The sequence below is a fragment of the Leucoraja erinacea genome, chromosome 9 (assembly GCF_028641065.1).
Source record: "Leucoraja erinacea ecotype New England chromosome 9, Leri_hhj_1, whole genome shotgun sequence".
In the NCBI taxonomy this organism is placed as follows: Eukaryota; Metazoa; Chordata; class Chondrichthyes; order Rajiformes; family Rajidae; genus Leucoraja; species Leucoraja erinaceus.
Window position 1 is genome coordinate 56,706,297 of NC_073385.1, and position 14,230 is coordinate 56,720,526.

At 41.6% G+C, this 14,230-nt stretch overlaps 1 protein-coding gene across 3 annotated transcripts in view; it reads right to left on the reverse strand.

Moving 5' to 3' along the window:
• LOC129700408 (phosphofurin acidic cluster sorting protein 2-like) overlaps positions 1-14,230 on the reverse strand; it is a 225,741-nt gene that overhangs the window by 45,042 nt on the left and 166,469 nt on the right. For all 3 annotated transcript variants that reach the window (XM_055640862.1, XM_055640861.1, XM_055640860.1), the window contains exons 11-13: positions 11,735-11,809; positions 10,282-10,406; positions 5,830-5,962 (exon numbers count right to left, since the gene is read on the reverse strand). In XM_055640862.1, the coding sequence (XP_055496837.1) occupies positions 5,830-5,962; positions 10,282-10,406; positions 11,735-11,809 (333 nt within the window). The remainder of the gene's footprint in view (positions 1-5,829; positions 5,963-10,281; positions 10,407-11,734; positions 11,810-14,230) is intronic.

Sequence of the window (14,230 nt, forward strand, 5' to 3'; positions counted from 1 at the left end):
TATTGCTCCTCCATTTAAGAAAGGTTGCAAGTAAAATATCAATGGATATTTTTAAAGCAGAGATAGATTCTTGATTAGTGTGGGTGTCAGGGATTATGGTGATAAGACAGGAGGGTTAGGAGTGAGAGATAGATCAGCCATGCTTGAATGGTGGAGTAGACTGGACGGACTGAATGGTCTAATTCTGCCCCAATCAGTTATGAAAAGCATGGGAACCACAGATGGGCGAGTCTTGATCATATGTGGATAAGTTATTGGAGGGGATTCATAGAGACAAGATCTACATTTGAATAGCCAGCATGGTTTTGTGCATGGGAAATCGGGTCTCAAAGATATGATTGAGCTTTTAAATAGATGATCTAGAAGTCTGAGGTCAGAGCTGTAAATATCGATATGGTCTTTGACAAGGTACCGGATGGGAGGCTGGTCTGGAAGGCGTGTCACATGGGATTCAGAACAAAGTGGCCAATTAGATACAAAGATTAGCATGAAAGTTGGAAGCAGAGAGTATTTTCCGCTCAGAGTGTGGTGTGCACATCGAACAAGCAGCCAGAGGAAGTGGAACAGTACAATTCTGACATTTTAAAAATAGTTAGATAAGTTTGGAGGGATGTGGGTCAAACACAGGGAAATAGGATGAATTTGGTTCAGCAACTTGATCAGCATAGGCGAGTTCAGCCAAATATCAATCTTCCGTGCTGAATAGTTCTATGATTCCAGGTGTCCTTAGCCCTACTTTCTGAAGTGGCTATTACCGAGGACAAGAACTCTGGGAGTACAACCGACATACAGTAGGTATGTTACAAAACCTACCTGAATCGTGTCTGAGTATCTGCCCTACCCCGTGTGCGCGATTTTGGCGCTGTTTAGAGGGGGCGGGTTTAAAACGCGATTTTTACTAGGCTGTTGCAATCGAAAATGTTCAGCCTAGTAAATCATTAACGGAAAATCGCTGAAAGACCCCGTCGCAAAAGGTATTATTAGTTTTTATGGCCTTGTATAATAGTTATAGTAGTTTAAAAACCACTCTCTCAACCCGCGACCTCTCGCAGCCCCAGGGTTTTATAAAGCAAACAATTAAAGGTATGTACCTTATTTTTACATTAAAAGGGGCTTCTTAAGAACCCTGTATATAAAGTTTTCTATAGCGAGTAGCTCATTTTGGGCTCTTTATATCCCGCAGTATTTTTCTGGGCATTTGAGGGCAAAAATCCAGCGCAATGTGAACGTTCTAAACCAGCGCATCCACAGGATCCCACTAGAAAGCTGATTTAAATTGACTTTAATTTACAGCAATTGAACACTAAATTCCTTCCATTTGGCCTATAAATTGATGTAAATGAGATTTAAAAATCATGTTTTATTGTGAATTATTTGTGAATATTATTTGGACACTTAGGCTATTTAAAAATGTTAATCATTTATTAAGAAATGGATAGATGTTTAGATCTAGTAATTGAAGTTTGAAATTAGCTACAATTGGGTAACTAACTAATTATATGCTTTAATTTCAGGTCCTCCAAGTAAGATTATTTTATATTTGTTTCAGAATGGTTCAATCTATGATAACTGAAAATTTCATTCAGTTCTCTTAATTTTTAAGAAGGTTATGGGCTTTTGACTGTCCTCGATCACAGCTTTTTTGTTATGTCCATAGAAAATCAATAGGGAAAAATATGCTAATTTCCGGGTATGAAAATGGCCATAAATTTTTTATTACTTGAGATATGAAAGTGAATTAGGTGTCAAATTAAACTTATTGTTATGCTTTATCTGATGGGATAAATTGCAGACTTGATTTTTTAAATCTCAAAATGTTGTAACATTGCTACATACAGTCATTGTGTTGAACACTGGCTTATTTGGACCAGACATTTCTACATCTACCCAGTAAAAAGTTGAATTACTTCTGCCTGTGCATGCCAGAACCTTGCAATAGGGTGCTGGAGTAACTCAGTGGGTCTGGCAGCATCTCAGGAGAGCATGGGTAGGCAAATTTTCGGGTCAGATCCTTCTTCAGCATCTGATTGTAGTCGGGGGGGGGGGGGGGGGGGGGGGGGGGGGGGGGGGGGGGGGGGGGGGGGGGGGGAGAGGGGTTACGAGGGGGAAGCTAGAAGAAATGTGGGGCTGGGACAGTCCGGCAAATAATAGGTGAATGCAGGTGAAGGGGGTTTTGATTCAAAGACCAGAGATGAAAAGGCAATGTGTGAGATAAGGAGACAGCGATAGAGGGTAGTGAGCCCAAAACACAATGCCTGGGGTAGCGGTGGAGGCACATACAATAGCGATGGTTAAGAGGCTTTTGGATAGGTACATGGAAGTGCAGGGAATAGAGGGATGTGATCATGTACAGTCAGATGATCAGTACAAACAATGTGGGCCAAAGAGCCCGTTCCTGTGCTGTACTAATCAATGGTCTATATGGATAAAGTGAATGCAGTAGGTGGAATGGATATGGATTAAGGCGGCATTTAAATAGGCCGTCTTACAATAAAACAATGCTGATCAACAGCTATGAAACATGATCCCTGAAGTACGCCAGACTAGGTTGCAGGTCACTTCACACCATGAGATGGAGAACATTAATATACCATTTCAAATTTTTTCCTGAAGAAAATCAGATGGTAAGACACAAGAAATGGTCCAAATACAATAACAAGGGAAGCACAGGATACTCTTGGTTGGAAATTAGGACGTCAGACTTTATCAATCAAGATTAAACGCTGAATTCTGTACTTTGCATCAGATGTAGCAAATCTGACAATGTTTGCTGCTGGATTCACCAATTAGCTCAGAGACAAAGCACCGACTCAACAAATACCCAATAACAGGGGGGGGACCTCATTGAAACTTACAGAATAATGAAAGGCATAGATAGAGTGGATGTGGAAAGGATGTTTCCACTGGTGGGAGAGTCTAGGACCAGAGGTCATAGTCTCAGAATTAAAGGACGCCTTTTAGAAAGGAGCTGAGGAGGAACTTCTGTCGTCCAAGGGTCTGTGGAACTCTTAGCCACAAAGAGCTCTGGAGTCCAAGTCAGTGGATATTTTTAAAGGTAGAGATAGACACATTTTTGATTAGAATGGTGTCAAGGGTTATGGGAAGAAGGCAGGAAAATGGGATTAGGGGGTAGAGATCAGCCATGATTGAATGGCGGAGAACTGGATGGGCCGAATGGCCTAATTCTACTCCAATAACTTGTGAACCCCATGGCAGGATGTTCAACACTTTTACTTTTTAAGACATTTCCAGAGTTATTTAAAGTTTATTTTCTCAAACTTTATAATTATTTATAGAATGCAAGGGCACGGAAACAGACCATTGGTGTTTGAAGAAGGGTCCTGACCCAAAACGTTGCCTATCCATTTTCTCCAGAGATGTTGCCTGACCCACTGAGTTACTCCAGAATTTTGTGTCTATCTCTGACAGAAATAGGCCCTTAGGCCCACCACGTCCATGTCAACCATCAGGCACCCACTCATCCCATTTTCCAGCACTAGGTCTGGAGCTAGATCAACGGAGAGGAGTGTTGAGGAGTGGAATATATACAATGGGTCAAAGGACCTGTTTGCATTATGCTTTAGTTTAGAGATACAGTGTGGAAATGGTCCACCGATCACCAACCACCCCATACACGAACACTACCCTACATACTACAGACAATTTACATTTTAACCAAAGCCAATTAACCTACAAACCTGTACGTCTTTGGAGTGTGGGAGGAAACTGAAGCACCCGGGAAAAACCCAACAGGGTCACAGGGAGAATGTACAAACTCCATCAGACAGCTCTCATATTCAGGAACGAACCAGAGTCTCTGGCGTTGTAAGACAGCAGCTCTACCGCTACACCACTGTACTGCCCTTATTCTCTAATTTAATCATTTGGAAAAATGGCACTTTAAATAAATATTACAGCACAAATCATACTTAAAGTAAAATAATTTAAAATACTTGCCCAAGGCCTTTGTTTTTAACATTTAAATTAATCCAATGCCAAATGGAATTAATTAAAAACTAAAAAAACTTTGATAAATGCCTCTCAGGCACAGAGAATTAGCCTAACTAGTGCTCTGCATGTTCAAAATGAGTGGGTGGTCAGGATCCATTGCAGAATGTTCTAGCCAAATGCACATGTATCTCCTGCAGGCACTCTCAGCATGCATATTCATGTTTCATCCCAATCAAAGAAATACTCAGCGGAAATTAAAAAAAAAAAATCAGAGCTCTCTCTCAATTGTATTCTTCTGGAGATATATAGTTAAAAGTTAATTGATGAGGTGTGATCAGAACTGAAATTTCATTGTATTTTATAAAATTACCAATCAGTCAGGAAAGGAATACAGAGCCCTTATCACATTTACATTATTTTAGCCAAATAATTTATATAGACAAATGTTTGGATCTGCTTTAAATTGATGATCGCACACTCCCATTCAGCAGTAACGAGCTTTTGTTAATCTGTCAATTAAAATCTTTCACAAGTATAATTTCAGTAAATTTCTATTTAATTTTCTGATGAAATGCAAAGTATTCTGAATTTCTCACGGTAAGAGAGATTCAACATTCTTGTTGAATTTAATTTTAAGGAGGAGAAAAAAATGACAATTTTGTTTTCACAGAACCATTGGCCTTTAATCTTGTGAAAATCACTCCATGAATGTTTGAATTGATCTGATCTGGAGTATGGTATGATTTGTGGAGCTCTAGGGGATTACTCTCTATTTTGGCTCTATTTGGATTAGGGAAGGATACAGTCGCTCCCAGCTCACCGTTTCAATCGTTTTTTAACCATTCTCGAGGGAAAAGTGCATTTATTGATGATTTAACAGAGCAGACAATGTTCCCCAACAATAGTTCATTGCACAAATTGCCCATCATCACTAAGTTACCAAGGTCACAATTGAAGGATGATTATTTGGCAGAAATGACAGTGTTATCCATTGAACCGTACATGAAAAACTCTTGTGTCTTCAAAGCAGAAAGAAAAATAATTGGAAATGCTTTTGTTCCAGCAGCTGCCTCTTGTAAAATTATCCAATATAATATAGCTGCAGGCATCATTATTCCAAGATCACTCCAGAGTAATTTGTGTGGGGCCAAATACATTGCATACAGTGCCTCCATAATGTTTGGGACACTGTATATTTCAGAATCTCTATGTAAACCTGCTCAGAATTTTCCACAAACAACTTGAAAAAGCAAGCAAATTAAAAAAATAAATGTATATACAAGCAAAAGGGGGATCTAACTTGGTGTAGAAGTCAGGGAAAAAGATCAAAGAGGAAAAGTTGCTGAGTGCAACATGTAATAATGGTTTAAAAGGATGTATTTTATTTTGTAAAACAAGCAAAAACATTTTCAGAGAGATCATACTCAAACTAAAAGGATGTATACTCAAACTGTATGTCACTAGTGAGGACATTTATTTGAAATTGAAATATTTAAAATTGTGAGAGGCTTGCACCAAGTGGAAAACAAAACCTTTTTCACTCAGTAGACAACCCATTAAGTTGAGGGCAGAAACTGAAATGCTGGTAGAATTGCTTTGAGGAACTTCTTCACCTGGAGTTTGGAAGTAGACTGAAATGCACTATTTAAAAGCACTGAACATGTAGAAGCACCCAACATATTTGAACGTGCGCAGGAGATCGCCACATAAGGCAATGGGCAGAAAGATGGGAAGTGAGATTGCACTGAATAGCCCTTGAGAGCTGGCGTGGATGCAATGGGCCAAATGGCCTCTTTCAGGTGCCTTATATTCCTATGATTCTTGCAGCTAGTTCTCTTTCAGTAAGCCTTCCCAGATCGTGCATGCTCTGCCACCTACCTGCAAGTGCTGCCGTGTGTCAGGTGAGCGCTCATTATCCAAGCTGTTTGCCCGCTCGTTCTGCTGCCGGGCAGGCTGGCGCTCTTTCAGGGATGTGCTTCTTCCACGTCGTCCTGGTTGTTTCCCCTCAGACCTAATGAAAGAGAAACCATGGGGCAAATTACACCCAGGTCCAGCACCAAACAAACCTAGCAATTGAATGCTACACACATCCATGGAGCTGAATGTACCTCCTCCGAGCTTTGAAAGTAACCTTGGCTTTTTGCTCTATATTTGGCAGTGAAAATCACCTTTCATTAGAACTGGTTACTACCCTGAGCCCCTGAGAAAGAAATAGAGAAGATAAGTAAGGGAAGAGAGTACGATGAAAGAGAGCATTCCTCTTCGGGATCCCCTTCTCCCTGCTGCAGACCTACGCCTTTGATTCATCCCTGGATGGTGTCTATCTACACACCAGATCTGGGGGAAAGTTCTTCACACTCGCTCACCTGTGTGCTAAAACAAAGGTGAATGAGGTCCCCATCAGAGGCTCATTGACAACTTTGCCCACACCTGCATAGAGTTTGGACTCTCAATCAGCCTGAAAAAGACCAATGTCAGTGCGCTGGACGTTAGCCACACACCTTGCATTAAAATCCGTGACCGCATGCTGGAAGTGTTTGAGAATTTCACCTACCTCGGATCTACAATCTCCACTAACCTGTCTCTGGACACTGAAATCACCAGGCGAGTCTGGAAGGTGGCAGCCTCCATGGCCAGGCTAGCCAAGAGGGTGTGGAAGAACAAGCTCCTCACTGAAAACACCAACATACGTGTGAACCAGACATGTGTCCTCAGCACCCTCCTGTACAGCTGCCAGACATAGACTATATACAAGCGCCAGTAGCGCCGTCTAAACACCTTTCACATGCGATGTCTTAAACAGATATTCAGTATCTCCTGGCAGGACTGCATCCAGCAACATCCTGGAATTCCCAACATGTACTCTCTGCTGAGTCAGCGACGCCTAAGATGGCTTGACTACGTTCGACAAATGGACATCTTGTACAACCAGCTTACAACTGGCTCTCGGCGCATTGCACGGCCTGCTCTCCGCTTCAAAGATGCCTGCAAGCGGGATATGAAGGCTTGTGGCATCAACACTGACAACGGGGAGGCTGCGGCAGAGGATCGCTCGACTTGGCCTGAGATTGTCCAGCAAAAGGCATAAGGAGGACGGATGTAGGCATGAACTTGCCTGCTGCAGAGAGGAGGGCCGGCGGCAAGAAGCGAGGTCCCCAATTACTTCCTTTATCTGTTCCCATTGCGGCAAAGACTGTCACTCAAGAATGGGTTGGTCAGCCACAGCAGACGCGTGCAATGACCCTGGAGACCTCACCGTGGTGCAGAAGCATGGTCCTTCGAGACTGAGATCTGCCAATGATAAAATATGGCTAACCTCTGTGTTCTGTATGTGCCACCAAGTGTAGCCAGGCATTTAAGGTACTGGTGGTGGTGGAGGACTTCGACTGATCAGGCTTCTGTTCAAGGAAGTGGTGAGCAGTCTTCATGCTCTTGTAGCATGGGTTGGAGGTATAGAGAGACTGGGGAACCATGGCGAAAATGTACTGGATTGCATCAAGAAACTTGGAAAAAGTGGAAATATTGTCAGAAATGTTACAGATATGGAGGGGAGAAAGAACAGAGTCAGGGTGAGAAGGATTATATTGTGGATCAAAATAGGTTGAAAATTCAGGTCTACTCAAACAGTTGTGGTCATGCATCTTGGGAAGTGGATAGAAATGGACTGTGCATTTTTGAGGGAAATCGGAGGAGGATGTAGAATCTGGAAGGAGCTCCAGAGGAAATAAGGTCACGAATGTCTTGGAAATAATAGCCAGATATTGTTCAGTGGGATCATTGTCATAAGGGAGGCTGGTTAGTTCTAAAAACAATAGTGCCCCTGTCAGCAAGTTGGATGAGAATTATGGAGTTGGTCCTTAATATATGGAGTGCGGCAAGTTTAGAGATGGATATGGACGCAAGTGTCTGGACTCTTCAGCGAAAAGTTTGTTGTTCTTTCATATGAAATTTTTCAACCATCTTAAATGATTCATTAGACAACCCATTGATCTTCAACTATCAAATGAATATAAAATTAGCCTAAGCCACCTGTTTCACAGAAACGAATATAATTAATCTCTGAAGAGAGTTATGAAATAAGGCTTTGATTAGGCTTCTGAAGAATGTGAAACTTAAAGGCAGAGCACTTTGGAGTAAATCTGCTAAAGTATACAGGGGATGAGAAAAGACTGAAGGTTTCATGCAGAAGATAAAGTGAGGAGGTGGTGGGGAAAGTCAGTTAAGGAAAAAAGAGAAGATTGGAAGTTTGCAAAGTCAGGTAAGTGGAGTCTTTAATCGAGCTACAGCTGTTTGATGAAGTAACCATATTGACTACATATACTGTTATATCAGTGCATGTGGATAACTCAGCCGAGGGACTAAAAAGGTTGGAGAGTTCTGCTCAGGCAATAAGGTTGTATGTCATGTAATAGGAGCAGATTTAGGCTATTTGGCCCATCAAGTACTCCGCCATTCAAGCATGGCTGATTTATCTCTCCCTCCTAACCCCATTTTCCTACCTTCTCCCCTGACACCCTTACTAATCAAGAATCTATCTATCTCCGTCTTAAAAATATCCATTGACTTGGCCCGTCGCAATGAATTCTACCCTGTCCTGTACTGTGGTTGTTCATGAAGCTGTAGTCTCCATCTATTTCCCCAATCTGAATGCCCATTAAATAGCTGAGGCATAGCTGGTACAGCTCATGTGATCTAGTAGAATAACCTGGAGGGCTTCCTCATGTGATTTTTTAATTATCCAAAAGGTACTTCAAAATGAAAATCCATACATTACATTAAATAGTGCTTGTTCATAAATGAGACCTACACATAAGGCAACTGTTGACAAGGCACCTAACAACACGTGCAATTAATGGCTCTGCCTCTCAAAAATGGAAATGATACAAGCTACAATCAAACAAGAGCGTTCAGCCTTCATGTGCCTAAAACAATCACAATTGGAGAAAAGTAAATATCACACCCAAAAAGAAAGCCTCTATGCAAGAGAACAGAGTGCTAGAGATAGGAGAGGGGAAGAGATTACTATCTAAATGACGTCAAGTTGGGAAAAGGGGAAGTACAACGGGATCTGGGGGTCCTTATTCAGCAATGAAAGTAAGCATGCAGGTACAGCAGGCAGTGAAGAAAGCGAATGGCATGTTGGCCTTTATAACAAGTGGAGTCGGGTATAGGAGCAAAGAGGTCCTATTGCAGTTGTACAGGGGGCAAGTGAGACCACACCTGGAGTATTATGTACAGTTTTGGTCTCCTAATTTGAGGAAGGACATTCTTGCTATTGATGAAGTGCAGCGTATGTTTACAGCGTAGACTGTCATATGCTGGGAGAATGGAGCAGCTGGGCTTGTACACTCTGGAGTTTAGAAGGATGAGAGGGAATCTTATTGAAACATGTAAGATTGTTAAGGGTTGGACACGCTAGAGGCAGGAAACATGTTCCCGATGGGGGGGGGGGGGGGGGGGGGGGGGGGGGGGGGGGGGGGGGGGGGGGGGGGGGGGGGGGGGGGGGGGGGGGGGGGGGGGGGGGGGGGGGGGGGGGGGGGGGGGGGGGGGGGGGGGGGGGGGGGGGGGGGGGGGGGGGGGGGGGGGGGGGGGGGGGGGGAGTCCAGAACCAGGGGCCACAGTTTAAGAATAGGGGGTAAGCCATTTAGAACGGAGATGAGAAAACACTTTTTCTCACAGAGAGTCGTGAGTCTGTGGAATTCTCTGCCTCAGAGGGTGGTGGAGGCTGGTTCTCTGGATGCTTTCAAGAGATAGGGCTCTTTAATATAGCGGAGCCAGGGGATATTGGGAGAAGGCAGGAACGGGGTACTGATTGGGGATGATCACCCATGATCACATTGAACGGCGGTGCTGGCTCGAAGGGCCTACTCCTGCACCTATTGTCTATTGAGTCCATTCAAATTACCATTCAGTTCACATGGGCTATTTCAGAGTACACCACATTGCTGCAAATCCAGGGAAAATCAAAAAGGGCCATCACACAACTGTGCAAGTTTCCTTCCCCAAATCAAATGAATGAGCCATGGATTTTTTTTTTTAATTTGGTGACTTACCTGGTCATAAATTTTAATTGTTGAGCTGAACACAGGGGAACACTGTCCTGCCCTTATTGAATTACAGAATGTTTTGCATTAGGGAGCAGACAGAGCTTCAATTTAATATCTCATCCAAAAGACATTACCTCAAACGCTATAGCACTTTTACCCTAGACTAGGTTATGAACCTGGATTACATGCAGTCTCTGAAGCAGGATTAAAACTACAGTCTACTGACTTGTGTTGAGAGTGCAACCTGCTGGACATGCAATTTACTACACAGAATGAGGCTTACCTACTAGATGAAATAAACAATGATTCAGTCTTTGTGATTTTTCCACTGGGAGGCAGCTTTTCTAGGAAGGTGTCTGCATTGATGCTTTCTGATCCCACTGCTGCCTCTTCCTGGCGTATTTGATCCTTTTGTGGAACAAAAAAACAAAAGAAATGCATGATATAACAATAGATTGAACTACGTCACATTTTCTTTGAGCATTAAGCAACATCTGCTTTGACACCCAGGGTTGTTATATTACCCGATCAGGAACAAAATTTAATGTAACTATTAATGGGCTTTGCCTGTCCATTTCACTACTTCATAAATATTTCCTGCTTTTAATCTAAGATCTCAAGTGTTCATTCAGTGAGTTGTCAGCACTAGTTTGTACTTCAGATCTACGCAGATGAATTGCATCTCCCACATGTCACTGACTTCTTAGATGATAAAGTGTAAGATAAAGAAGAGCCTTAAGATGTCTCATGAAAAGAAAGAGGGCATCAAAAGAAAGAGAAAGGCCTATTGAAGACCAAAATGTAGAGATGCGGAGATATAACCAGTTCTAAATGACTGGTTGGATCTACCCTTATGGAAGAGGGAGGTAATAGAAACAAAATTTTAAAAAAGAATAACGTTTATTACAAATGAGAAAGGGTCCAGGATATTGTAAAGTGGATAAACCAGAATTTTGAAAATGTGGATAAATCACCAAGACTAAATAAAATTGTTCCCGCGGGCTCTTAAAAGCTGGAAAGAAATAACGCTGGCTTTGACCATCATTTTCCAAATAGATTTTTGCTACAGGCAGAGTGCCTGAGGTGTGGAAGACTGCTAATGTGCTGCTGCCATTCAACATGCGGTTGTTTCCCAACAGCCATCAGGCTATTAAACGCTACAAACTCCAACTAAACTCCGATCTACATACTGCCTTGGTTGCATAAGGGACTTAGGGCTTTTTGTTTTGTTATTTATTAGACTTTTTGTGTTTATTATATGATGTATAGAGTACCATGTTGCCACACCAGTTGTGCTGCTGCAAGGAAGAAAATTATTGATCCATTTCTGGCCATATGGCAATAAAAACACTTAACTCTTGAAAGGGATGAATCATGTTGCCATTGGCCAGTGGTGGACAAGTCATTGGAGAAAGGTCTGAGGGACAGCATAAACTATGATTTAAGGAGGCACATGTTAATCAAGGACAGTCAGCATGGATTTTTAAAGGAAGGTTTGTGTCTAACTGGAATTAAGGAAGTAATAAACAAAGTGACACATTTGATGTGGTCTACATGATAAACTGATAAGGAAATTCAAGACCCTTGAAATACTATGGAAAATGGCAAATTTTATCTAAACCAGCTTAATGACTGCGTCCTTTGCCCCTTCCCAGCACTCCCTCACATTTCAACTCCAAGCTACATTTGGCGGCATGATTCAATGTGGTCTTGAAATAGACGAGTTTCATACTCACAGCTGATGGCAAATCAGAAATGCTGTCAATGTGAAATTTGCTTGGAGAGTTTTTGAGCTTTTCAGGTGCATCTATCTGTGTGAAGAAGAATACAGTTGGCCAGTTGCATACAAAACACAATGGGAAAATGTGGAAGAAAGCAATGTGGGGAAAGGTGGCAGAAATCTAATTGAATTCCAAGATATCATTAAACCCTACGGAAATGGCCAACATTTCACCTGCAATAGACCCCATACAAACTGCAATTCAGAAATTTGTGCACGTTATTCAACAGTTTTTTAACCATATTTTAAGCTTTGTTTAGTTTAGTTTAGAGATACAGCGTGGAAGCTCGCCCTTTGGCCAACTGGGTCCACGATGAACAGCATTCCCATTAACACTATCATACACACACTAGGGACTATTTATAATTTTGCCGAAGCCAATTAACCTACAAACCTGTATGTCTTTGGAATGTGGGAGGAAGCCGGAACACTCGGAGAAAACCAACGCAGGCGAACGTAAAAACTCCATACAGACAGCACCGGTAGTCAGGATTTAACCCGGGTCTTTGGCGCTGTAAGTCAGCAACTCTACTGCTGGGCACCGTGCAGGCCTATTGATCATTTAGCTGACATACGACTTCAAACAATTCTAACCTGAAATATACATCACCTTAACCAGCCAGATTGGAGATGATAGTGTCATTCCCATCATCACACTTGACGATCACACTGCTATATATAACATTTTAATGCATATCCATTATATGCAATTAATCTCCACTCATTGCATTTTTTCTGGACAACATGATCCATTTCTGCAGCAAATTTTAGACTTCCTTCTGAGCAAATTAATTTACAGAATAGCAAACTGATAGCTGCGAGTCATACTTCTAGCTCATCAGTCGATGCAAAGCTTTACTACAAACTGACTAAGAAAAAACAGATAAAACAATGAGCTGCCCTGGGTTCCAATGAAACAAGCCTGTTTCACTTATATCAGCTTTCCTTACTTCATCTTCACATATCTAACATGACCTTGAGAACTTCATTAGAAAGAATGCCCAAAGCTGCTAACAAATTCTTAATGAACCAACACTGTTTAGTTTGACTTCTCTGCCTCATCTACAAAAACTAGAATTGCAAATGTTAGTGTCATAAACTGCCTTAAAAATTGCCAATTCTGCTTTTAAAGATTTCAACACCACAACGCTTTACGCTGTCTTTACTATTCAGTCCTTTCAGTGTGACATTTTGCATCTCTTAACTGTCACCTGTCCAACGGCAATTCAACCAACAAACCTCACCTCCTTATTTGCTTACAATCTCCTTCAAACGGAAGCACACACATCCGACTGTGTGGAAGTGCCTTGGGAAATTGCACTGAGCTAAAAGTATGACAAATATTTGCAAAGAGAGGAGTTATAATGTGATAAGAGCCCAAAGTCTTCCACGGGAATGTCAAGCATAGAAGGTCATGGATTGCTCTTTGAAAGAATTGCTGCATTTAAGTTGGGATAAATAGTCACATTCTGTACTACTCTGATATTCCACAAAATATGGCACCGAGATGTGATTTATTTTGTTTATTTATTGGACTGGGGTCATACCGATAATAAAAACATAAATTGCCAACTTCCATCAAGGAATTGGCAGTGAACCGACTTGCTGGTGTGCTGCATTTTATTTTATTCGTTTTATTCTTAATGTTTTAATGTTTTATGTTTTATTCTTAATGGTTTACTGTATGTCATAATGTTACTTGCGAGCGGAGCACCAAGGCAAATTCCTTGTATGTGTACATACTTGGCCAATAAACTTATTCATTCATTCATTCAGCCCATTTGGTGAGGAGATTTTACATTATTGCTGGATAAGGAGTTTCAATTGTGATGATTTCTAGGACAGCCAAGCTTGTGGCTTAGAGAAGAATTTACAGGTACATTCCCATGAACTTCCCTCTTGTACTTGGAGGTAGTTTAGATTTAGAGTGTGTACGATGGTGCTGAAAAAGCCTTGATGAGATGGTAGTGCATTTTCTGAATGATACTGCAGCTTGTTCAATATCAGATGACTGTGGAAATTAATCCTAGCTCACTGTTTGCTTGCTGTAGATACTGTTGCATTTATCTCTGACACATCTGAAAAACTGCCGATGATAAATTCATTCTCTGAGTTCAACATGGCAGTGAGCATCCAGAATATAGTTAGCATGTGCCAGAACACTAAAAGCCTTCCAAAATATATATCACTAATGAAACTACGGAAGGCATGGAGAACTCCTGTCATCAAGCTTGTGTTCTTAGTACTTTTCTTTATGCCTGTGAAAATTAAGTTCATATACTCCAAGCGGGAGCAGAAATTGAACTTGCAACCATCAAAGTCTCAGTAAAATCCTTGCTATCACTTGAGACTAAGAATCACCCACATTACGATATTGAGCAAACTGGCCTGCAGTCTACATTGATGGCACTTGTAGAGCATGCACTTCAAGATCGTCTGCTAAATGCTGTTC